The 26,393-nt window shown below is 39.0% G+C and overlaps 1 protein-coding gene and 1 pseudogene across 1 annotated transcript in view; both read left to right on the top strand.

Annotated features, from left to right (window-relative positions):
- gabra4 (gamma-aminobutyric acid type A receptor subunit alpha4) overlaps positions 1–20,106 on the top strand; it is a 40,665-nt gene extending 20,559 nt beyond the window's left edge. Inside the window, exons 8-9 of the mRNA XM_059989134.1 lie at positions 14,875–15,134; positions 19,564–20,106. Coding sequence (XP_059845117.1) covers positions 14,875–15,134; positions 19,564–20,106 — 803 coding nt within the window. The remainder of the gene's footprint in view (positions 1–14,874; positions 15,135–19,563) is intronic.
- LOC132405093 (5S ribosomal RNA) lies at positions 2,112–2,231 on the top strand (annotated as a pseudogene).
- Positions 20,107–26,393: the final 6,287 nt, after the last annotated feature.

Genomic DNA, 26,393 nt, shown 5'->3' with positions numbered 1-26,393 from the left:
TACAATAGCATTGGAGAGAGATAGGAACAGACAAGTTAGAAAAGTGTTTAATTGGAGTAAGGGGAATTTTGAGGCTATCAGGCAGGAAATTGGAAACTTAAATTGGAAACAGATGTTCTCAGGGAAAAGTACGGAAGAAATGTGGCAATTGTTTGGGGATATTTCTGTGGACTTCTGCATAGGTATGTTACAATGAGACAGGGAAGTTATGGTAGGGTACAGAAACCGTGGTGTACAAAGGCTATAATAAATCTAGTCAAGAAGAAAAGAAAAGCTTACAAAAGGTTCAGAAGGCTAGGTAATGTTAGAGATCTAGAAGGTTATGAGGCTAGTAGGAAGGAGCTTATCAAAGAAATTAGGGGAGCCAGAAGGGGCCATGAGAAGGCCTTGGTGGGCAGGATTAAGGAAAACCCCAAGGCATTCTACAAGTATGTGAAGAGCAGGAGGATAAGAGGTGAAAGAATAGGACCTATCAAGTGTGACATTTGGAAAGCGTGTATGGAACTGGAGGAAATAGCAGAGGTATTTAATGAATACTTTACTTCAGTATTCGCTATGGAAAAGGATCTTGGTGATTGTAGTGATGACTTGCAGCAGTCTGAAAAGCTTGAGCATGTAGATATTAAGAAAGGGGAGGTGCTGGAGCTTTTGGAAAACATCAAGTTGGATAAGTCACTGGGACCAGATGAGATATATCTCAGGCTACTGTGCGAAGCAAGGGAGGAGATTTCTTAGCCTCTGGCGATGATCTTTGCATTATCAATGGGGAGGGGAGAGGTTCCAGAGGATTGGAGGGTTGCAGATGTTGTTCCTTTATTCAAGAAAGGGAGTAGAGATAGCCCAGGAAATTATAAACCAATAAGTCTTACCTCAGTGGTTAGTAAGTTGATGGAGAAGATCCTGAGAGACAGGATTTATGAGCATTTGGAGAGGTATAATATGATTAGGAATATTCAGCATGGCTTTGTCAAGGGCAGGTCATGCCTTACGATCCCGATTGAATTTTTTGAGGATTGATGAAGGAAGAGCAGTAGATATAGTGTATATGGATTTCAACAAGGCATTTGATAAGGTACTCCATGCAAGGCTTATTGAGAAAGGAAGCATGGGATCCAGGGGGACATTGCTTTGTGGATCCAGAACTGGCTTGCCCACAGAAGGCAAAGAGTGGTTGCAGACAGTTCATATTCTGCATGAAGGTTGGTCAGCAGTGCTGTGCCTCAGGGATCTGTTCTGGGACACTTACTCATTTTTTATAAATGGCCTGGATGATGAACTGCAGGGATGGTTTAGTAAGTTTTCTGATGACATAAAGGTTGGAGGTGTTGCGGATAGTGTGGGGGCCTGTTAGAGGTTACAGCCGGACATTGATAGGATGCAAAACTGGACTGAGAAGTGGCAGATGGAGTTCAACCCAGATAAGTGTGAAGTGGTTTATTTTGGTAGGTCAAATATGATGGCAGAATATAGTATTAATGGTAAGATTCTTGGCAATGTGGAAGATCAGAGGGATCTTGGGGTCCAAGTCCATAGGACATTCAAAGCAGCTGTGCGGGTTGACTCAGTGGTTAAGAAGGCGTATTGTGTATTGGCCTTCATCAATCGTGGAATTGAATTTAGGAGCCGAGAGGTAATGTTGCAGCTATATAGGACCCTGGTTAGACCCACTTGGAGCACTGTGCTCAGTTCTGGTCGCCTCACTACAGGAAGGATGTGGAAGCCATTGAAAGGGTGCAGAGGAGATTTACAAAGATGTTGCTTGGATTGGGGAGCATGCCTTATGAGAATAGGTTGAGCGAATTTGGCCTTTTCTCCTTGGAGCAATGGAGGATGAGAGGTGACCTGATAGAGGTGTATAAATTATGAGAGGCATTGATCGTGTGGATAGTCAGAGGCTTTTTCCCAGGGCTGAAATGGCTGCCACAAGAGGACACAGGTTTAAGGTGCTGGGGAGTAGGTACAGAGGAGATGTCAGGGGTAAGTTTTTTACTCAGAGAGTGGTGAGTGCATGGAATGGGCTGCCGGCAATGGTGGTGGAGGTGGATACGAGAGGGTCTTTTAAGAGACCTTTGGATAGGTACATGGAGCTTAGAAAAATAGAGTGTGGAGATGGATACTAGCTATACTAGCCTGAAAATGCCTGATCTCGTCTGATCTTGGAAGGTAAGCAGGCTCAGGCCTGGTCAGTACTTGGATGGGAGACCGTCTGGGAATACCAGATGCTGTAGGCTAAAATATTCTGCAGATATGATAGGGTCTTTTAAGAGACTTTTGGATAGGTACATGGAGGTTAGTAAGATAGTAGGCTATAGGTAAGCCTAGTAATTTCTAAGGTAGGGACAACTTCGGTAAAACTTTGTGGGCCGAAGGGCCTGTATTATGCTGTAGGTTCTCAATGTTCTAAATCAAAGCTATGATTTGATTTTGGCTTTAAATAAGCATAAGCAGGCAGTCAGATTCTATATTCCCTGATGAAGTCCTGGACAAAATGAAAAGTTAAAAAGACTGGAATGTTATACTGAACAAATGAACATATACAGCAAGAAATATTAACAATGAAGCTGCTAAAAACTGACTCACTAATGAAGCTCTTGTCTACTGGGCAAGAAATGTCAAGGCTTAGACTGATAATCTGAAAAAAAGCAAGGTCAAATCTCACCACGGCAGCTGGAGAATTGAATTTTTCATAATAAATAATCTAGTGTGGGTGCAGTGACTGGCATTACTGGAATGAGTCAATTTATATTGGATCTTAAACGGTGAATCAGTATATGGAGGTCTTGCACAGGAGGGTGCAATACTGGACCTCTTTTTAAGGACAAGACAGGACAAGTTACTGAAGTGGCAGTTAGGGAATACTTTTGCTCTGGTGACCATAATGTTTGAAGAGAGTGAATGAAAAAGATGGGTCAGATCCACAGGTTAGGGTCCTACACTGGACCAGTGCTGAGTTTGGAGGAATTAGGAAGGAATTAGCAGAGGTCGAATGGGTGAGCCTGTTCGAAGAGAATGAAATGAATGGCAAAGGGGAGGCTTTTACAAGTGTGATATCGGAATCCCAAGGGCAGCATGCCCCTGTTAGTTACATCTGGTTAGGGTCAACCTTGCAAGTTTGGGGAATCCTGGCTACTGAGATATTGAAGCTTTGGTCAAGAAAAAGAAGGAAGCAAACATTGGGTGTAGGGGGTCGTGGATGAGTGAAGTCCTTGATAATGATAAAAAGTTCAGAATCAGAAACAGAATTAGGTTTATTATCACTGGAAAGTGTTGTGAAATTTGTTAACTTAGCAGCAGCAGTACAATGCAATACAGGATAATATAGAAAGAAAAAAAAGTAAATCAATTGCAGTAAGATATACATGTATATTAAATAGATTAAAAGTAGTGCAAAAACAGAAACAATATATATTAAAAAAGTGAGTTAGTGTTCACAGGTTCAATATCCATTTAGGAATTGTCTTACAGAAGGGAAGAAGTTGATCTTGAATCACTGAGTGTGTGCCTTCAGGCTTCTGTATCTCCTTTCTGATGGTAACAGTGAGAAGAGGGCATGGCCTGGGTGATGGGGGTCCTTAATAATGGTCATTGCCTTTCTGAGGCACTGCTTTTTGAAGGTATTTTAGATACTTCGGAGGCTAGTACCCACGATAGAGCTGACTAATTTTATATCTTCTTGTAGCTCCTTTTGGTCCTGTGCCATATCCCCTCCAATCCCCCTTCCCCAAACCAGACAGTGATGTGGCCTGTCAGAATGCCCTCCATGGTACATCTGAAGAAGTTTTCAAGTGTTTTAGGTGACAAACCAAATCTCTTCAAACTCCGAATGAAATATAGCCGCTATCTTGTTTTCTTTATAGCTGCATTGATATGTTAGGACCCGGTTAGACTCTCAGAGATCTTGACACCCAGGTACTTGAAATTGCTCACTTTCACCACTTCTGATTCCTCTATGAACATTAGTTCATGCTCCCTCATCTTATCCTTCTTGAAGTCCACAATGAACTCTTTCATCTTACTGATACTGAGTGCAAGGTGTTACTGCAACACCACTCAACCAGCTGGTATATCCCGCTCCTGTGCACCCCCACTTATCTCTGTTTGAGAATCTACCAACAATGGTTATATCATTAGCAAATTTATAGATGGTATTTGAGCTATTCCTAGCCACACAGTCATGGGTATAGAGAAAGTGGAAGAGTGGACTAAACACGCATCTCTGAGGTGCACCAGTGTTGATTGTCAGCGAGGAAGAGGTATTATTACCAATTTACACAGATTGTGGTCTTCTGGTTAGGAAGTCAAGTTTACAATTGCAGAGGGAGATACAGAAGCTCAGGTTCTGTGGATTATCGATCAGGACTGTGGGAATAATGGTGTTAAATGCTGAGCTATAGTTAATGAACAGTTTCCTGACATAGGTATTTGTACTTTCCAGGTGATCTAAGGCCATGTGAAGAGCCATTGAGATTGTGTCTGCCATAGGCCTATTGTGGCAATTGGCAAATTGCAGTGGGTCCAGGTCCTTGCTGAGGCAGGAGTTCATTCTATCCTTGACCAACCTCTCAAAGCATTTCATTACCTTAGATGTGAGTGCTACTGGGTGATAGTCATTAAGGCAGCTCGCTCTACTCTTCTTGGACACTGGTATAATTGTTGCCTTTTGAAACAGGTGTGAATTTCTGACTGTTGCAGTGAGAGGTTAAAAGTGACCTTGAATAATCCTGCCAGTTGGTTGGCACAAGTTTCCAGATTCTTACCAGATACTCCATCAGGGCCTTCCGCCTTGCGAGGGTTCACTCTCCTTACGGACAGCCTGACATTGGCCTGCGAGATGGAGACCACAGGGTCATCAGATGCAGCAGGGATCCTCCCAGCTGTAGTTCTATTATCCCTTTCAAAGCAGTCATAGAAGGTGTTGAGCTCATGTGTGTTTATTGGGAAGAAGGTTACTGCAGATTACAGGAAGTTAGTTTAGGAAGCAGGTCAGGAAGTGGGAAATGGATTTCAGGATGCAGGGTGATAAATAGGATTTGTATAAGGTTACAGCAATGTCATAGCCTCTGCATCTAATCCACCTTGTTCACCTGGAGAATGGTGCCACGTATGCCAAGGTGCTGTTTATCGACCAGCTTAGCATTTAATACAATTATCCCTCTGAAGCTGGTGAGTAAGCTGTCCTCATTGGGTCTCAATATTGAGACCTCTCTTTGTAACTAGATCTTGGACTTCTTAGTAGAAAGACCATAACCAGTTGGTGTTGGCAGCAACATCTCTAGCTCCATCATGCTGTGCACCATTGCCACCCCTTCCCAAGCAAAGCATCTCTAATTGTTGACGTTATGCATCAGAAATTCACGTAATTGAAGCAAAGGAGAAAACCACATCCATCTTGGTGCAGATCTTAGTGAATACGACCCACCTCTTGGGTTTTCCAACCCTGTTTGCACACATTTACTAAAGTCAAGTGCCAAGAGGTGATCCCACTGCCCCTCCACATTCTTGTACGAGGCTACAGTGAGGAAAAACTGAGATCTCGCTCTGAAACATACATGAAAGACTTTGACAGAAAGCTGGGGTGGGGGGAGTCCAGTCCCAGATATGTCTTCTGTCAACACTGTCATTGAAATCAACAGAAGTTTAATGTCTTTGATATGCAGAGATTTTAAAAAATATTTCAAGTGAAGCAAATAATTACCAAGAAAAATGCATCTATTTAAAACTAAGAAATTAAATTAATTCAAACCATATTGAACAATTAGAAATAATCAAAATATTAAAATAAAACAAAGAATGACTTCACCTTTGCAATACACACAAAATGCTGGAGGAACTCAGCAGGTTAAGCACTCATTTATGGAGGGGAACAGACAGTGAACACTTCAGGCCACGATCGTTTATCAGCACTGGAAAAGGACAGGGGAGGGGGCAAGTGCAAGCTGGCAAGTGAGGGGAGGAGACGCGTGCATGAGAGAGTTGATATGAAGTAAGAAGCTGGGCAGTGATAGGTGGAAGAGGTAAGTAGCTGAAGAAGAAGGAATCTAATAGGCGAGGACAGTGGACCATGAAAGAAAGAGAAAGGGGAGAGGAAAATAAGGAGGTGATGAGTAGGTGAGGAGAAGAGAAGAGATGAGAGAGCAACTAGAATGCAAATGAAAAAGGAGAGAAGGAAATAGGGGAAAGAAATTACTGGAAGAAAGAGTAATCAATGTTCAAGCCATCGGGTTGAAGGCTTCCCACACAGAATATGAGGTGTTGCTCCTCCAAACTGAGTTTGGCCTTATCATGGCAATAGAGGAGACAATGGACTGACATGTCAGAATGGGATTTCAGAATTTCCAGTATCTCTCGTGTTTCTGACTTCAACTTTGCCTCCTTATTTTCACATTTACAAATCCAATTGGAATCATTAGAGTTTTGGATTCCTGTCATGGTGTTACATCTTCACTTGAAAAATGCTGTGGAATCCCAGCAAAATTGGGTATTGCCGCAGCCATCTAGTATTGGACAACACTGGGAGGTTCAAAGTTCACATTAAATTCATTTGCAAAGTGTGTAAATGTCACCACATACTAGCCTGCAATTTATTTTCTTGTAGACATTCACAGTAGAGCAAACAAGTACACTAGAATCAATAAACAAATTGCGTAAAATTGCGTGCCTGAAGAACAGCATGGATTCAGTGGGCTGAAGGGCCTGTTCCATGCTGTATCCCTTTGTATAACTCTCAGACTTATTTTAGTTGGAATGGCTGAATGTCAGAGGTTTGAACAGAACCATTGACCAGAGCAGCAGTATTCAGCCATGCATTTTATTTTGGTTTCCTTGGCAAATTTGATGTTGGTTTCTCACTGTGGCCTAATCTAATCATGATGATACATTTCTTGAAACCTAGATTTTCTACCCACTATCTTTGTACCATCTATAAATAAAAAAAACACAACATTTAGCTGAGATTTTATTTTTACAGTACCTTAAGTGGCATTTAATTACTAGTTTAATTAGTGTATTCATGTGACGTGCAATTCTACGTTCTGTGTTCTTCAAGGTGTTTTTTTAATTGATCTTTAGGTTGTCTGGGTATATTTGCATAAGTAGGGAGCAAATTGATTCCTTCTTCTTGATCCTGTGGTACTTCAAGCTTGGAATTTGAAGAAAGGTTCAATGGTTGTTCACCTTGGTACCCCAGGCTCAACTCTAATCCAGGCTAATGGAGGATAATGGATGCTGGCCTTAGGCACATGTGCAAAATAAGTTTGGACTGTCATTATTTTGGAGAAAGCTTTTCCAGTCCAGTGCAGCTCTGGATGCTTTCATCAGAAAGGCAATTAGAAAGCTTCTTCTTGCAAGTTAACAGGGCTGCGATTGACCTGAAAATGCCTAGTACTGACAGTGAATGCGTGGAAGTGTAGAGCATTCTGCTCCCCTGCTTGAGCGTTCCTCCTGTTCCGAGAATCAAGTGACAAAGCAGAGAATGATCAGTCGCGTTGACTCGTGATAAAAGATAAATGAATACAGCTCTGTAGTGCAAGTTCCCAGACAAGAAATCCTCTTGAGCGACAAATATTCTTTATCTACACAGTTTATTTGTCTTCTGTCAATGGCAGAGCACGAGAAGGAAAGACTTCATTGCATGTAGCCTGCTCAGTGATATGTGAAAATGTGAGCTTTACGCACGACTGAAATTCCTAGCAAGCCAAATGTGTTCCCCCATGCACACACCTGTCTAACCTACCTTCAGAGGAAATGTTGGACTAGGGTTCAGATTATTTATTTTTACTGTGTTTTTTTTAACGTAGTTTTAGCATCTTTATGAGTTTGTATAATCAACTGTTTGCCTGTAAACCTTTATAACCTGTAGTACATTGGTTCTATATTTCAGTAGTTCCTTTGTCTTCAGAACTGAAATACTGCACCTGCTAAACAGGTTTCTTATCAAAGCTGGACCAAACGAGTCTGGAGTATAAAAAGAAGCCTAGTGCTCACATTCCTTTGTTAAAGCCAGTTAGTTTCAGCTTTTTACATCCAGCACAGTTACAGCTTGCTGCAGTTTGTTACATTTTGAATTTGAATTTGAATTGAATTTATTTCTTACATCCTTGACATAAATCAGGAGTAAAAATCTTTATGTTATGTCTCTGTCTGAATATGCAATGTGCAATTTATAGTAATTTGTAATAACTAGTATGTTCAACAGGACAGTTAATATAGCGTAGAAATACAATTGTATCAGCGTGAATTAATTGGTCTGATGGCCTGATGGAGGAAGTTGTCCCAGAGTCTGTTGGTCCTGGCTTTTATGCTGCGGTACCATTTCCTGGATGGTAGCTGCTGAAACGGTTTGTGATTGGGGTGACTCGGGTCCCCAATGATCCTTCAGGCCCTTTTTACAGACCTGTCTCTGTAAATGTGCTGTATAGTGGGAAGCTCACATCTACAGATCTGCACCACTCTCTGCAGAGTCCTGCAGTTGAGGAAAGTACCAGGCAGTGATGCAGTCAGCAGGATACTCTCAATTGTGCTCCTATAGAAAGTCCTCAGCATTTGCAGCTCCATTGTTACTTCCCTGTCTTGCTTGCTGGTGCAGGCTGACCCTGTCTGACCATGCACGTACTAACATGTACGTCTAATAAAATGGCTGTAACCATATGATTTGTACCTTATTCCTGACTTCCAGAGCACCTTCTGGACAATACTCCAGATCTAACAAACCAAACAACCAGTCTCCTGTGGTAAACCTCAATAAAAACTGGAGTAGAGCCATTAGTTCTGCCTTATACATCTCTTATGGCTTCAATCAGAATATATAATTTGAGTAAGTCGGGCTGAAAAGTATTTTACATTTACATGAATGAGATTTATTTATGTACCCCCTAAACTCCGAAAAGTTTTAAAAGCAGCTGTGCAAAAGCTTACAAGATTCTTCCATTGAAAATATTGGCAAGGATTTTTTTTAGGTATTTGAAGCAGAACTAACACGCACATTTTGGGACTGTTGTTTTCTGAAGCAAACAAAGTGATATTCTTGGGTGAGGACAGGTGCTTTTTTGTTGATGTGTTAAAAAGAAGCTAACAACAGATTCATCAGCATTTCCCCTTTGCTACATACACTACGTGCTGTGAAGATCCAGCATTAAATTCCTCCAAAGAATGCGTATTTGATGAGTTCTTCACACCATACTTCCAATGCACTTATTTACTGTGCTTTACCTTTCAACTCTGAATTCACAGATGCACCATTAAATTCCGGATTAGTATTATAGGTATCGCACCTGTCTCCAATGTAGCTGATAGTTCCAGAGAGCGACATTTAAGTACTGCTCATGGCGAGAAGGCAAATTTAAATGGAAGCTCTTTCACTATTTATTGTTTTGAATGTAAATGCTTTGAATGAGAAAATAGGATATATGCAGGATAAGCTTGTGTCAATTTATTGCGAATTATTACCTCATCTGAAATTTAATAACTTATAAGGATTTAGATATTAGTGTTATTTGTCCTGTGTACATTGAAACATACACATTTGTGTAAGTGTCGCCATACTTTTGGCACCATCATAGCATGACCACAGCTCACTAACCCTACCGGGAACTGGAACGTAGGGAAAGCTGGAGCACCCAGAAGAAACATGCTGCGGATATGTGGAGAATGTATAAACTCCGTGCTGAGAGTGGAGGAACTGAACCCAGATCTTACAGCTGGCAGTGTAATGGTGCTACACTATTGTGCCACCCCCTTCCCCTTACACAAATAACTTGAATTTCCTCATACACCAAAATGATAAGAATTAAGTTGAGGCAAATCAATTAAATATATATCGAGGTTAGAATATATGTTCTAAACTCTACACTATTTGGATTGAAATCCATTATTGTCAATGCTCTTGAACCTATTTAAAGAAAACAGGTAGAGAATATTCGAATGAGAATTTAATTTTTCTATGTCAATTACTGCAAAACAATGACTTTGGTGGAGTTTCTTCACTCTGCATTACACTTATGAACACACACACACACACACACACACACCAGATTTATGGTTCAAGTTTCTGTTATTGTTATGGTTCAAATTTCTGTGAAACTCATTTGTTAATACAAACGTAAGACTTAGAACTATTTGTTGCCATTTTAGAATGTAATATTTTTCTGTTAGAAAAGCATTTATATATTTAAAGGTAGTAATCTGTTGCACTTATAATAGATTAAATAAGAAGAGCTTACATAATAATAGCTTAAATTAAACATAAGTTGCCCGTCACTTGTGAAAAATTGCAGCTGTGAAGCTTAGAATGATTAAAAATCACAGTATGTCAACAAATTACATATACCTGCAGCCACATTCTCCAATCTGTACATCATGGTGGCAACTTTCGGAAGCTTCATGTGTATTGGAGGTTCCCTTCCACAGGATGGGCTTCATTTGCTTGAATTGCTCGGAGGATTCTGAGCATAAGTTGTATTAATGTTCATCGCAGTGAATGCAGGGATTCTGTGTTTTGTCAATCATAGGACCACAGCTGGTAACTCCACAGAGAGAGTTCAAAATTTCAATTGTCTATATTAACGTCCCAGATGAAGGAACCGAGTGCATATTTGTTGACAGCAAAGCTGTGGAAGTGAGAGCTATGAGGAAAATATGGAAGACGAGCATGTGGAATTCACTTTCTGTGGCTGACATGTTACTGTTACGCTGACCACTGGGTCAACAGTCTGTATTGGAATTATTTGTTCATGTATGTGACCCGTGTCTTTTGAAAATCTCTTCTGCTGTTCGATTAGGATGGCCTTTGAGAGAGTCATAGAGTCAAGAAGCACTACTGCACAGAAACCAGTTCTTCAGCTCATCTAGTCTGTGCTAAGCTGTTATCCTGCCAAATCCCATCAGCTTGCAAGTGGACCACAACCCTCTATACCCCTCCCAATACTGTACTTCTGCAAACCTTTCTCAAGGGTTGCAATTGAACCTGCATCCACCATTCTACACTCACACTACCTTCTGGCAAACAAGATCCCCTTAAATATTTCACCTTATATCCTTAACCCCTGATCTCCAGTTCTAGTCTCACCCTACCTCAGAGTGAAAATCCGCCTTGCATTTTCCGTCTCTATCACTCATGATTTTGTAAACCTCTGTCCAGTCTCCTCTCATTCCCTTATGGTCCAGAAAACAAAAACCTAACCTATTCAACCTTTCATTATAACTTAGATCCTTAAGTACTCATAAATTTTCTCTGTACTCTTCCAATTTTGTTGATATCTTTCCAGTAGGTAGGTGACCATAACTGCATATAATACTCCAAATTTGACCAAATCCAACTCAAACATAACATCCCAACTCTTCTCAGTTCCCCGATTTATAAAGGCCAATGTATCAAAAGATCTTTTTATGTCGCTACCAACTTGCGACACATCTTCAAGGAATTATGGATCTGGATTCCCAGATCTTCTGTTCTGCCATACTCGTCAGTGCCCTACCATTCACTGTGTTTGTTCTCCCAAAGCGCCACACCTCACACTCGCCTGCATTAAATTCTATCTGCTATTTTTCAGCCCATTTTTCAAGCTGGAACAGGTCCTGCAGCAAGCTCTCATACCCTTTCGCTGTGTGATGTTGTCTCTATTTCAATTCAAGACCTGGTTAGTAGCTGCCATCAATGTCCGCAGCCCTACCACCAGCAACAATGTTGTCTCCCTTTTCTCAAGTCTGAGCTTCCTGTTCTCTGTCCCTAACGATGAATATCTGAATAATTTCTATATGGTGAAAGGCTGAGAGTTTTCATTCTTCTCGGGCTCCCTGATAAATGTAGCATGTTATGCCAGGCAATCATCACTGTCCTACTGAGAAAATATTATTCTCGTTTTCCCTCAGGCTCGGTCACTATAATGTTATCACCTTTAGCAGCGACATTTGCAAAAGTGCATATGTAATTTCTGTAGGAGTCTTTCTGTCATTGCTTGCGTAAACAACTAATTAATGCTGTTAAGAGAATATTTGTTATTAGCGGCTGTAACTTTTAACTAAAGAGCAAGCACTGATACAGTAATGGTTTTAAGTCATGCCACATGGTACAATATAGTTCCCAAAGGCAGCTTGAACTGTGTGTAAACTGCAAACTTCTATCATTACTTTTCCTATTATGTTTTTCAAATTACACATGATTGCCATAGGGTGTGGATTTCAGTTTAAAGAACATGTTTTCTTAAGGACCTAGAAAGTCTCCATTAAAAGGGTTCAAATTCAATTTCTTTTTGTTCTGCTATTCTTAGCTCCTGGCGTGCCCAGTGATCTCTTTTTGCTCCCTGCTCTACTGTGGTCTCAGTAGGTGTAAAGATTTGTGATGCCACAAAACCTCACCCCCATACATACAGAATCTTTGGCAGCATCTTTCAAGCAGGAAGATTTGTTGGAGCATGATGATGATAAAAATGAGGAAGGAACAGCAGTCTATTCAGATGTACTTTTCCAGAATATTGGAATTTCCAGAATTTTTCTAGAATATTGCAGTTGATGCTCATGATATAGTCTTCTCTATACTGGAGAAACCAGAAGGACATTGGGAGTCTGCTTTGAAGAACATCCGCAAAGTCATGCTTGTTTATTTCAGATTTCTAGCATCTGAGTTTTTTTCTGATTTTCGGCAAGGAAGTCCTTTTCTCTCCTTCTACCTGAGGATCTAATTTGAAACTCCAATAACTGCAAACCAATTCTCCATTTATCAATTATGTCTCCTTCCTTATACTCGTTGTTCATTATATTCAGATTCATTGAAACCGAATCTGAATCTGAATGACCTTTTTCTCTCACTATCACAGAAAGTGCTTGTCGTGTGCTAGGCACTGAGGTGTGGCTACCTTCCCCAGCATCGTGTATGCTAATAGGTCCTCCCAAACCTCTATAAAGAGTGGTCTTACCCTCACTGAGACCCAATTAAGATCTTTTGAGATACTCTTAAGTTCACATTTTACTTAGTTAGAGTAGCTCCTACAAAAGTCATTCATTTTAATTCCATGGTCTTTGCTTCACCTTGGGAAGATGATTAGCATCAGGTGGAATGGTTGAACTGCTGTTCACAATCCCTTTCAGGATTTGCTCAGACCACTTGGTCCAAACATAGTACTAAGATGAAATCCAGAGGTGAGGTGAGAGGAATTGTTGTTAAAATCAGGGAAGCAATAGGTCAAATGTGACATGAAAGTGTGGCTTCAAAGAGCAGTTTCATTTTAAAGGTGTAATTATATAAAATGAATTTTAAAAATCACCAAACCTTCATGTAATCCAACTACTGCAACTTTGAATAAGTAAACTAAGAACATAATAAGAACATAAGAAATAGCAGCAGGAGTAGGCCATCCGGCCCATCAAGCCTGTCCCACCATTCAATAAGATCATGGCTGATCTATCTGTAAACTCAGCTCCATCTACCTGCCTTTTCCCCATAACCTTAATTCCCCTACTATGTAAAAATCTATCTAACTGTATCTTAAATATATTTAGTGAAGAAGCCTCAACTGCTTCCCTGGGTAAAGAATTCCACAGAATCATCACTGTCTGGGAAAAACAGGTTCTCCTCATCTCTGTCCTATATCTTCCCCCCTCCCCCCGAATCTTGAGGCAATGTTGCCTAGTTCTAGTCTCACCTACCAATGGGAACAACTTTCCTACTTCTATTTTATCAATCCCTTTCAATATTTTGTATGTTTCTTTAGGATCCCCTCTCATTCTTCTGACTTCCAGAGAGTATAGTCCCAGGCGACTCAATCTCTCCTCATGGGTTAACCCCTTCATCCCTGGAATCAACCTGGTGAACTCCTCTGCACTGCCTCCAAGGCCAGTTTATCCCTCCTCAAGTGTGGAGACCAGAACTGCACACAGTTCTCCAAGTGCAGCCTCACCAGTACCCTGTATAGTTGCAGCATAACCCCCCTGCTCTTGAATTCAATCCCTCTAGCAATGAAGGCTAACATTTCAATTGCCTTCTTAATAACCTGTTGTACCTGCAAGGCAACTTTTTGCAATTCATGAACAAGCACTCCCAAGTCCCTCTGCACAACAGCATGCTGCAAGCTTTCACTATTTAAATAATAATCTGCTCTTTTATTATCCCTTCCAAAGTGAATAATCTTGCACTTAACAACGTTGTATTCCATCTGCCGGACCTTGGCCCACTCACCTAACCTATCTATATCTCACTGCAGACTCTCCACATCCTCTGAATATTCTTCAACTTGTAATGTTCTACACCTAAAGTATGTTTATCATGTGAAAGTTTTCCATACATGGCTCCTCATGAGTTAAAGAAGACCTGAGTTAAAGAAATCTGAATTCAAGCAAATTCTCCCGAACTTAATAAAATTTCAAAACAGGGAAGTGAGTTGCAGAAAAGCAACATCTTCAGAAGATAAGGAGTAGGGGCTGGCAGCTATTAATTCAAAATTAAGCATTAAAAAAATTCTACCTTCCCACAGTAATCAAGCAAATGCTTTGCCAATTCACAGTCAGAAATCACTTAAGAGGTTTGTTTTGGAAACAAATCCTTTGTAAAATACTTTATCAACCAATGTGACATCCATTGATATCTTAAGGCCATCAAAAACAGCTACTGGAAGTGAGACATTCTGATACTGTACCATTGGAACTATACATGGAAGAAAATGACCTTCTTTGAAATTGTTCATTTCTGATATTTGGAAAAACTGGCTTACAAACTGTTCTCTGGAATGAGCCTTTATGTAATCTGGGGTTCCAAGTACTTGATTCAAAAGAATAGATTATTTGCTTATTATTGAAAAATGTACCTGAATAATTTTGCTGTGTCTGAATATATTATACTTACTGATGTTTCTCTTTGAAGGAAATAACTTATGTTCTCAATTAAAGGTATAACAACAGTTCTAACCATGACAACGCTGAGCATCAGCGCCCGACACTCTTTGCCAAAGGTTTCCTATGCCACAGCCATGGACTGGTTTATTGCCGTTTGCTTTGCGTTTGTGTTCTCTGCTCTGATTGAATTTGCTGCCGTTAACTACTTCACTAATGTACAAGCTGAAAAAGCCAAAAAAAGGGCAGCCAAGCCTCCTGCTACATCTCCGCCTTCTCCAATAAAGACAGTGTCAGTGTCAGAGAATGTACTTCAGGTAATCATTTGCTATTATAATAATGCAGAATGGTGATGACTATTTTCTCATACAATAATAATAACAATAATTTCCAAACCAACTCATGCTTAATTGGTGAATGTTACTGCTGTTTAATCTTGCCAGAAATTCTCCCAGTGTGTAGTTGATAAGTGCAGTCTGGGAAGGGGCCAATATTTTTCTGCAGACTCTCTTATTTTAATACATTTTTGAAGTTCATTGAATGAAATACAAGATCATTTAGGGTATAATTATATTACAAAAATAAAAACAAATTGCTTGAAAAATTTAGCATCTGTGGAGGCAACAGGACGGTTGACATTTCATGTCATGAACCTACCTTTTCTGATGCTGTTGAGTTCCTCCAGCATCTGGAGACTGTTGTGTCTCCAGACACACACACACACATTTGTACTTAGGAATGGGTTTTGAAGACATAACAGCCTGTCACTGCAACAGCGATGAAGCCAAAACTATTTTGAGACACAGCTTTCACTAAGTAGATCCTGGTGGAATTTACTATTTCCAGGCCAAATACTCTACATTCTGGAAGCTATGGAGGTGGGCAGTACGATCAATCCAACAAAAGGTTCTGGGCGTTACTGAGGAAGATCGCTGGGCTGATATTTTACATCTTGTTAGAAAGACCTCCTTCACGACAAGTGACAAAAAGTGTTCTGTGTTCATGGAAAGACAACAACTTATATGTTAAAAAGGCTGGAGATAAGCTGAGGCTTTTACCACCCAATAGTAGGTCACACATAGGTGATAGAAGGCAGCTGTTGGTAAAGTTAAGCCAGTAACATTATCTTAACATTTTTTGACTTGCAGAATCATAGAGTTGTGTAGCACAGAAGCGACCCTTTACCCACTGCATCTTGCTAACCATCATGAATAACTATATTAATCCCACTTGCTTCTGTTAAGTCCATATCCCATTTTATGCTGCTCATTTATGTCCCACTTTAGATGCTTCTGAAATGTTGTTGTGGTTCTGCCTCCACTATTCCAGATACCAACTATTGCTGGCGTGAAAAATTTACCCCTCAGGTATTCTTTAGGCCTTCTCCCTTTCATCTTCAAACTGTGCTGTCTAGCTTTAAACACCTCTACCATGGGAAGCAAAACAATGCCTATCTACACAGTCAGTGCCTCTTGTAATCTTGCATACCTCTCATAATCTTATATACCTCTGTCATCTCACCGCTCAGCCTCCTTCGCTTGAGGGAAATCAGACCCAGGTTATCCAGTCTCTCCAATTCAGGCAACATTCTTGTGCAACAACTCATGTTCCTATTGGGTATCCTCAAACCTGATGGCATGTACATTGATTTCTTCGACTTCCAGCAATTTTCCTTGCAATCCTTTCCCTCTTCTTCAATTCCCCATTCTAGTCCCCTTCTTACCTCTTCTCCTCACCTGCCTATCACTTCCCCTGGTGACCCTCCTCCTTTCCTTTCTCCCACAGTCCACTATCCTGTCCTATCAGATTCCTTTTTCTCTAGCCCTTTGCCTTTCCAACCTATCAGCTCTCATCTTCTTATTTCATCATCCCTCCCTCACCCAAATCACTTCACCTATCACTTTCTAATTTGTACTCCTCTCCCTCCCTCCACCTTCTTATTCTGGTATCTTTCGCCTTCTTTTCCAGTCCTGAAGAAGGGTCTCAGCCAAACACATCAATTGTTTGGCAACATGAGTGAATCTGCAGATGCTGGAAATAAATAAAAAAACACAAAATGCTGGCAGAACTCAGCAGGCCAGACAGCATCTATGGGAGGAGGTAGTGACGACGTTTTGGGCCGAAACCCTTCATCAGGAGGGAAGTAACATGGGATGGTCGAGGGGGCATAAGAAGTGGGGGGAGGGATAAAGTAGAGAGCTGGGAAGTGATAGGCTGGAGGGAAATGGGCTGGGGGGAAGGTAGAGAATTATGGGAAATAAAAGAGAAAGAAAGGTAGGGCTGGGGGGAGAGATTATAGTGAAGGGGGGAAGAGAGAGAAAGAGAACCAAACTAAAATAATAGATAGGGATGGGGGTGAGGGTGGGGGGCAGGGGTATCAACGGAGGTCAGTGAGTTGGATGTTCATGCCAGCAGGGAGGACGCTACCTAGGCGGGAGATAAAGTATTGCTCCATCGACCTGCGTGTGGTATCAATTGTTTATTGATTTCCATTGATGCCACCTGACCTGCTGAGTTCCTCCAGCATTTTGTGTGTGTTGCTCTGGATTTCCAACAGCCTCACGGAACTTCTCTGTTAACCATATTAAGTCCAATTTCAGCAAACTCCAGTCACTCCTGTGCAGAGTTTTTTTACTTCAGCTGGAAATGTGAATGAGGGTGCTGTAACACCCACTCGGAAATGTACCGTTGTTTTCAATGGAGTGTAAATTCAGTTGAATCTGCAATTTCTGCCCATTCCATTCTCTTACTTCATGATTGACAAAATCAAAAATTACACTCTGCATGGACATCGGGTATCAGGTTTAAAGCAATCACTATTAATGTTGATTGATAAAAAGCTTTTGAAATTTTCTTTCTAGATTCCGTCAAATAATTTTGAAGAATAGAGGCGGATACAATAGGGTCTTTTAAGAGGCTTTTAGATAGGTACATGGAGTTTAGTAAAATAGAGGGCTATAGGCAAGCCTATTAATTTGTAAAGTACCGACATTTTTTGGTACAACCTTTTGGGCCGAAGGGCCTGTATTGTAAATAAAATTATGATGGGTATAGATAGAGTGAATGCAAGCAGGGTTTTTCCACTGAGGCTAGGGGAGAAAAAAAACAGAGGGCATGGGTTAAGGGTGAAGGGGGGAAAGTTTAAAGGGAATATAGGGACGGGCTTCTTCACACATAGAGTGGTGCGAGTGTGGAATGAGCTGCCAGATGATGTGGTAAATGCAGGATCACTTTTAACTTTTAAGAAAAGCTTGGACAGGTACATGGATGAGAGGTGTATGGAGGGATATGGTTCAGGTGCAGGTCAGTGGGACTGGGCAGAAAAATGGTTCGGCACAGCCAAGAAGGGCCAAAAGGCCTGTTTCTGTGCTGTAATGTTCTATGGTTCTATGGTTTTAACAAAGGATCATAAACTACCAGTATTTCCAGGAACAATTCCAAAGGTGTGATTTAATGAATAGAAACACTGCACCCTTATAAACTAAGGGAAGAACTACGACAGTCATCTTCATGGAGATTGGCTGTCTCTACTTGTCACCTTTCTGCTCTTCTGAATGTCTTTAAAACAAAATATTTTTCTCCTGATCAACTGACACAAAATTCTAGAGGAACCCAGCAAGTCAGGATGAGTCCCTCCAGCATTTAGTGTGTGCTGTTCAGGATTTCCAGCATCTCCTGTGCTTTTATTTGCCTTCGGTCCCCCTTGGGTCTCGGGAATCCATTTTTAGAGTACTGTAATGTTATTTTCATGGTATCTCAACAAACTTTATTAGTAGCACTACACACAAACTGTGGTAGAATAGATCAATTCATGAAGAGGGAAATTCCCATTTGTAAGTTACCACTAAACAAGTGTGAAAATGTTGGCTTCTGTTTGCACGTCCCCAAACATTAGGTACTACTTGTCCGAAAAAGATAATGGTGAGAAAAATGTTTGCAATGGTTTTACAAAATCCTTCCTAAAGAAATGTCACTTACTTGTAATTTCAAGCATGAAACATTTTTGTATTTTTGATAATAATCAGATGCAGAATATTTGGCCAATATGTGCACCTCCCTCTGGCTGAGATGAATTAGATCAGTAAATCACTGTGGGTTTGACTTTGGAGAGTCATGATGTGTAACCTCCAGGTACTTACTAAATAAATAGGCATTTTTTTATACTTCAAAGTAATTTTCTTTCTCTAAATTTGATGAATCCTAGCCAATTTTAGATTCAGCATTATATAGTCAATCCTCTTATATTATTAATTTGGATTCAAAACCATCATGTATTCAAAACCAGTGCAAAATGAGATACTCCCAAGTTTTCCTGTGGATAAATGTCCCTGTTCTGCATGGATCCTGGATGAAATAGTCAGTGCTGAGTTGGCGTTCTGTGTTGTGAAATGACACAGATCTGTTGCAATAATTGCAAGTGAGATTTGCTCAAAGGAACAATGCCATAAAAAGTCTATATTCTCACATCTATGGAATTTTAGTTATTTTCTAAAAAAAATAATCAGGTAATAATGCATGTGGTTCTTCAGAGATTGTGACTGAGAATCCAGAACCATCAGAATTTTTAAGATTGATTTGTTTGGATATCCTGAATGAACAACCAGCAAAGGAGGAATTTCAGCCTCTGAATGTCTTTGCTGCTTTGTTCACAAAATCAATTGCACGTTTATTTTTTTTGCCATAATTCCAATGCGACTTCTTACTTTCAGCTACTGAATTGTTGTTTTTTTTGGTCTTCATTCACAGCACCCCGATTCAAATGGCAATTTAAGGAAGAGAATGAACTTCTTGGCACAATCAGATGCTCTGATCAGTAAAAGAGATTACCTGGGGAATGATAACAAGAATGTGAAACTGAAACCGACTATAATTGGACAGGTACCCCCCTCGACTCTGGCACCTTCTTCGCCTGTGCCAAGTCCCAGTACACTTAGGCCCATCCATTCATCTCCTACTATACGTCCGATGAGAAGCACTCCACCACCTCCACCTTGCACCCCGACCATTGCATCATTGAGGCCAACGCCTATTCACCGTCAATGTGGAGCAACACTTGAACAGAGCTTGCCTGCGTCAAGATTATTTGGATCAGCCCCCAAGAATTCTTCATCCGCCTCTACCATGGCTGCCCCAGCCCCGCCCTCAGCAGCACCCACTGGTGTTGGAACCAGCAAAATTGATAAGTATGCTCGAATACTTTTTCCAGTAACATTTGGTGCATTTAACATGGTCTACTGGGTGGTCTACCTCTCAAAAGACACCATGGAGAAAGCAGAAAGTGATTTGTAATGTCATTGCAGCAGAAAAATATTGTTAACTGTTAGAAAAGTTCGTAATCCGTAAAATAATGCAGGGGTTTCATTTAAGGTTTATTACTCTAATGTATGAATAGCAAGGTTCTCAGCACTGTTTAAATAAACAGCGCTTTCTTACTCTCTCTCTATCACACATACACACACGCACACAAACAAACTCTCTCTCTCTTTCTCACCATAACTTGCTTAACTGCTATTTGTGTTGCTGCTAGTATCCTCCTCCCTGGTATAAAGAAATAGAAGTTGTATACTTGAAGATGATCAGCAATAACAGTGATAGAAGAAGTGTGAAGGATAAAAGCAGAGACAAATCTGTATTCAAGAAATTCCAGAAATACACAGCTATTTCTGAAGTAGAAATGACAAATTAATATTATTAGCAGGGACTGGACCCCTCCATCAGAAATGATTTACTGATTTCTGTTATCCTGTCTGGTCTATAAAAGAGAGTTAATAGTTTCTGCAGCTTCTGTTAAGTGTATATTATACTCCCTGTGTCTGTGAAACACACTGCTGGCCTCTTTTCTATATTGTCTACAATATAAAGAAGAGAAATAATTTACCTTTTATGGTATTTTTGTAACAATCACCATTTTCAAATTATATTTTGTTTTAAGATTTTTTTGAAGAAAATTTTTAAGAATGGGTATGTTTCTAATGGTCAGAAAAGTGCCTATGAATTCTCAATGGAAATGTAATAGAGTTAAATTAAGATATGACCAGTGATGGTGAACCAATGTTCACTATAAGCACCAGGTAAAAGACACAAGTTTCAAGCAAGTAACAATGAACCAATTTGGAAAAAGGTAGACAAAAATAATTAGTAAAAAAATATTTATGGCTTATGTATATGATCTGAACCCCTATGATTTTAGGTTACCCAAAATGCCTTGTGAATGACATATATTCAAATAATTACTTTGCACAACATATATTTTTGCACAACTGAATTTATTTTTCTCTTTATGGATTTTGTAAAATAAAAAAGAAGGTAAGAGCATGACAATAAAAAAGCTGATGCTAGAAATCTGAAATAAAAATCAAGAAGTGTTAGATAGATTCAGCAGATCAATCAGCATCTCTGCAGAAGCAGTCAATGGTAATGACTAACACTCCTTCATTAGAGCTGGGAGGAAGAAATGCAAGGTAGCTTTCAGGGAAGAGAAGGCGAATGTGGGGGAGGGGGGTGAATATATATGATAGGATGAGTTAAAATAGCAATGCATAACCCACAGATTTTAATTTGGAAAGCTGAATATGAAAGTGATTTGTCTCTGAAGTTAATTCTGACGATATTTTGCAAAACCATAAAGAGAAAGAAAAACCCAGTTTTTCTGGTTATTTTTTCATGTTATTTGTTTTCTCTGGTTCTGCATCGTTTACTTTCCCAAGGTTAAATTTTCCTGCAGTAATTAAATTTTAAAAGTAACCATTTATTTTAAAATAAAGGGTGTTAGTAATCTACATTTATTTTAATATTTATTTTCATATTTCCTTTAAAGCTATGAAAATAAATGAAATAAATGAACCTTATCTTTTTCCATGTGCCTTACAATCCTTTAAGGATCTGAGTCACTTTGTCCCTTTTATGATGGCTGTCTACATTGAAAACAGGTTCACTTTCTTTACGACTTACTAAGTCTATCCATACAATGCACAAATATCTGAAATTTCATCCATTTCTAAAAGTAGAATTACCAAAAAAAATTGACAAGTAGTACAGTGATGTATATTAAATAAATCCTGTTGATGTCATCCAGGTAATTTTGATTGATAATCACATCCATAATGTAAATTTCTATTGCCAATGTGAATTGGACGCACATATCTAATAATGATGAAAGTGTGCTTGAGCTAATCAATGGCATATGCCTGCTTACACCAACAGCTTGGAGGGCAGGCCATGCAAATTTTTCTGACAAGAGATCCACCTCCTCACTTCAAGTAGGCTATTTGCAGAGCTATTTTTAACAAACTTTTATTCAAGCTGCAATGTGTTTAGAGGTCTCTTTAAACACAATGAGGTGGAAATTGATTGTTGTTGCACTCATTAAATATAAATAAAATAGGTGTTATGAAGCTCACTTCAGAGGAACAAATGTCTGAAGCCTGTAGAAACCTGAAAAAAATTTCCTCCAATATTTTTGGCTCTTTGTTTTGCCTTTTGCAATCAGTCAGCCAAAATAGGTGCTTGACTCATTGCATATCTAATTAATTGGCCTTGCTTTAGGTCTTCTGTTGGAATAAGTTTTAGAAAGTGATTAGGCATATCCCACTCCAGAATTTTTTAGTGGCTGTGGTGGAGTGAGCAATGATTGCCAATGAAACATGGTGAAGTCTCTTTGGGGGATAAATATGCTGAAGAAGTTTAAATTTCCTGTTCAGTGAATCCCACTCTCGCTGCTCCCCCTTTGTGATTTCTGCTGCCCTCCAACTCTTCAACCATGTACTCACTCAGACCCACCACCATGGATATTTCCCACCAAAGTGGCTTCACCTACCACCTTCTAGCAAGCCTCTTTGCCTCCTCCCCACCTTTTTATTCTGGCATCTTCCCCCTTCCTTTTCAGTCCTGAAGCATTGACTGCTTATTCATTTTCTTAGATGCTGCCTGACCGGCTGAGTTCCTACAGTTTATTTGCATGCAGTAATATTTATTCATTGTAGCACCAACACTGTCTTCTGGTTTGAAGCTCATTTCTACTTGACTGAGCAGTTTTTCTAAGTTAATTATAAAACCCAATTTCTTTTTGTTTCTTTTCTCTCCTCACTGATGTTGCTTGCTGCAACAACCTTCCATTATAATCTTACACCACATTGTTAATCTTGGTGTGAAAATAGTTTGCTTGCTTTTCCTTCCTTATCTACTGATTTTCTCCTTCCTTTTCTCCTTCTCATGATATGTTGAGATTTAGCTGGTTCACGGCTGCACGCACATCAGATGTCATTGGGTAGGTATCTGAAGTGAGAGTTGGAACAAAGAGTGTTTGAATTTTCACATTCTTTTATCCATTGCTGTATCACGGAAGAGTTACAGAGTTCCAAGAAAGATGGTGTCAATGCAAGAGTTTTTCTGCTTTGAATTTGTGGCAAAGGAATATTCATTTTTTTGGCACTGAGTCCTTTCACTGCAATAATTGATAGGTCTATTATTGTCAGTTCCATTCTTAATCTTAAAACGATCTAGAGAATCACCTTAAAATGCCTTTTTAAAATAAATCCATTATTTAACACTTTGATACCTTGAGTTACCACTTTACTTGGTGTGGTACACTTTGCAGGTCCCAACCATCAAGTGTTCATCAACTTGAGGCCAGATAATTGACCATATTTGAGCATCCGTTTATGTGACATGCTTGAAAATATGATCCAAGCTACAAAAGTGTAAGTCTGTGCCTTACTGTCTTTTTCTGGATTGTTGGTGTTTTGTCCCTTGCCTTGTCCCCTTTGATGTGATAACTTCAACTCTGCTGCAGTACTAAAGCACTTGGAATTGATTTATTTATCCTGTGCTTCTTAGTATTTGGATTAATCCTGCTTCCACCTACATTATATATTCTTTTGTTAACCATTGCACTAAGACTTGGCAGTGATGACATTTCCTCTGCTAATATCTATTTTAACAGATGTTTCAGACCTTTTAGTTTCATCTCCAAATTATTGTATTTTGAAGCCGACTCGACTTTAGCTTATTACAATAAATTGAACTAGTTTCATATTTTGTATATTATTTTGTTGATTATTTCTATTTTATTATTGTTGCATTTCTTTTTCTTGAATATTGTTGATTTGTCATTTTTTTGCTCATCAATGATTTTTTAAAGACAGTTCCTCTCAGCATCATCTCTCATTTGAACATAAAAAAAATCTATCAGGATATTTAACATTATTTAAGATGTCTGACATATTTTTTAAAATCTCAGTATATTTTCAATAAACATGATTTGTGTCAAACCAAAGAGTGCAGCTACTGAAATAAATGCTAAACTTAAAGATAAAATTTAAGAGTAAGTTCCAATTTCACTTACACATACTTCTGCATTGTCTATATATAAATAGGCAAATGCAGTCATAGTGTTGGTACTTTAGGACAAAGAAATGCAATATGTTCTAATACTTTGAGTAGATGAACATTGTTAAACAATTGTGGAATAGCTTAAATTATTAAAAAGCACTAATCATTCAACTTTGAGAGAGCTAAAGGAGAGGCAAAGATATTTTGTTAGGTTACTTTGTACAGTGGATATGCATTGATATTTTGTTAACAGCCTATTATCTCAATACTGGCATATGTTTGGTTTCTGCTCGAATTACTAGGTACTGCAAAAAAGGGAAAGTGACTGAAAGAATAATGGAACATAATCTTGAATGTGCTTAGCTACACTTTGACAGAATTCAAGATTACAAACATTAGGTTGAGAATCTGTGAAAAGATAAAGAAGTCTAAAGCCATGTCTGTATTTCAATGAAACATCCAATTCTAGCTTATGTATTACATGTCCCTTGACGAATGCATACTATGTTGCAAAGTAAAGTTCAGTACTAAATTAGGTTGTGCTATTGATAGATGTTTTGTGTAAATGTGATATTTGATTGTACATACAATATATAGATATTTTAAATAAAAACATTATAACAAAAATATATATGTAACATTACTGACCACATATGGATGTTTTCCTGGTCATTCTCTGCAAGTTTATTTATTTAATATCAGTCATTAAAAAAAGTATTTTCTGTGATCTCTTTTGCATTTCTTCTGTTTACAATCTGAAGTTTCATATATGTTAAATAAATGCGTGCCTCACTGTTATCTACCTTCTAATGGAGCCCCTGCAAAAAATAAAAGATTAATGTGTGAATAAAGTATTTAAAATGCTTATGTTCATATAGCTAACAATGTCAGCCCCCTTATTTTTTATTTGATTGACTGTAAAATTACATTTTGTAGATTTTGTATAACAGTAATTACTGTTTGGATAGTTACAATGGGAGAAAATGTAATGTGAACATACATATTTTCATGACTTAATTGTGTTTTTAAAAATTATACTGGATATATCTTTGATTTAATAACTTTTTAGATGGTCAATAACTGCAGGCCCTAGTCCAATGTTAATTAAGAAGCAAAAAAAATCATTCAACATCCATGTTATTTAAATTTTGGGTTCTGACTTAAAATGCTGATGGTTTATTAAAGTAATATTCTGAATTTAGTGTACTTCTCTATGTACGTGTGAATGTTGTCACAATTTGGAGGGTTGACCAGTCTTGTAATCTGACTAAATCAGTTACTGGCACTTACAGAATATGGTGCTTATCTTTCTGGTCACTTCAGTATAGCTCATATTTGTCAGGTTCAACATGTAAAATGAACATCTGAGTATCCCACAAAAAAATCGTAATACATAGACTATAGACTTATGAATCCCAAATTCCAAAATAAAGATTAAACAAAGTAGTTCTCAGAACTGAAATTATCAGCATTAACACAGCAACAGTCATGCTTCTTTTGAACCTGAGCATAAAAAATTTACCTTAGCACCAAGTGAGGAGGGAAATTGGATAGAGAGGATTGTACACTCATAATTCAACGCAGAGTTTTATTTATTGCAGCATAATATAAGGGAATATCAGATAACATTTCACCTCACCTAATCTTTATTTGTGAATTCAGTCCTGACAACTAGTTACACTGAAATTAAAAAGATAAGAAGTTAGAGTACACTATATAGAGAAAGTAACTCACATCATTAACCTTTCAAATAAATCATTGAAATATTAACTGCAGCATGTATGAAAAGGCATTGGCCAAGAAATCGCGCCATTTGGCTTCATTTTCCAAGGTGTAACTGAAGTCAAATTTTTGCTGATTAACATATGCTGCAATTAATAATTGTTACGAGTTTCACATTGTTGAGATATTGAGCAACATAAGGCCTATGAGCATTAAGTGTGCCAACTAGCAATTTTAATTCTTTTTTCTAGCTGTAGGTGTCACAGACAAAGTAAACGTTTATTACTCTTGGAAAGATGGTGATAGGTGTGCCTTCCTGAATCGAACATTCCTTCTGTGAACAGTACTCCCACAGTACTGTTGAGAAGGGATTTCCAGGGTTTGGCAATACTGAAGCAATAGCAAGTTGGTTTTAAGTCAGAATGCCGTCTAATTTGGAGGGGAACTTACAGTTGGTGGTGTGCTCATGCACCTCCTGCCTTTGTTCTTCTTGACGGGAGAGATCACAGGTTTGCGGAAGATAC

This window comes from Hypanus sabinus, chromosome 14, assembly GCF_030144855.1.
Source record: "Hypanus sabinus isolate sHypSab1 chromosome 14, sHypSab1.hap1, whole genome shotgun sequence".
NCBI classification, from domain to species: Eukaryota; Metazoa; Chordata; class Chondrichthyes; order Myliobatiformes; family Dasyatidae; genus Hypanus; species Hypanus sabinus.
The sequence above is the reverse complement of the archived record's forward strand: the minus strand, read 5'-3'. Positions and strand labels throughout refer to the sequence as shown.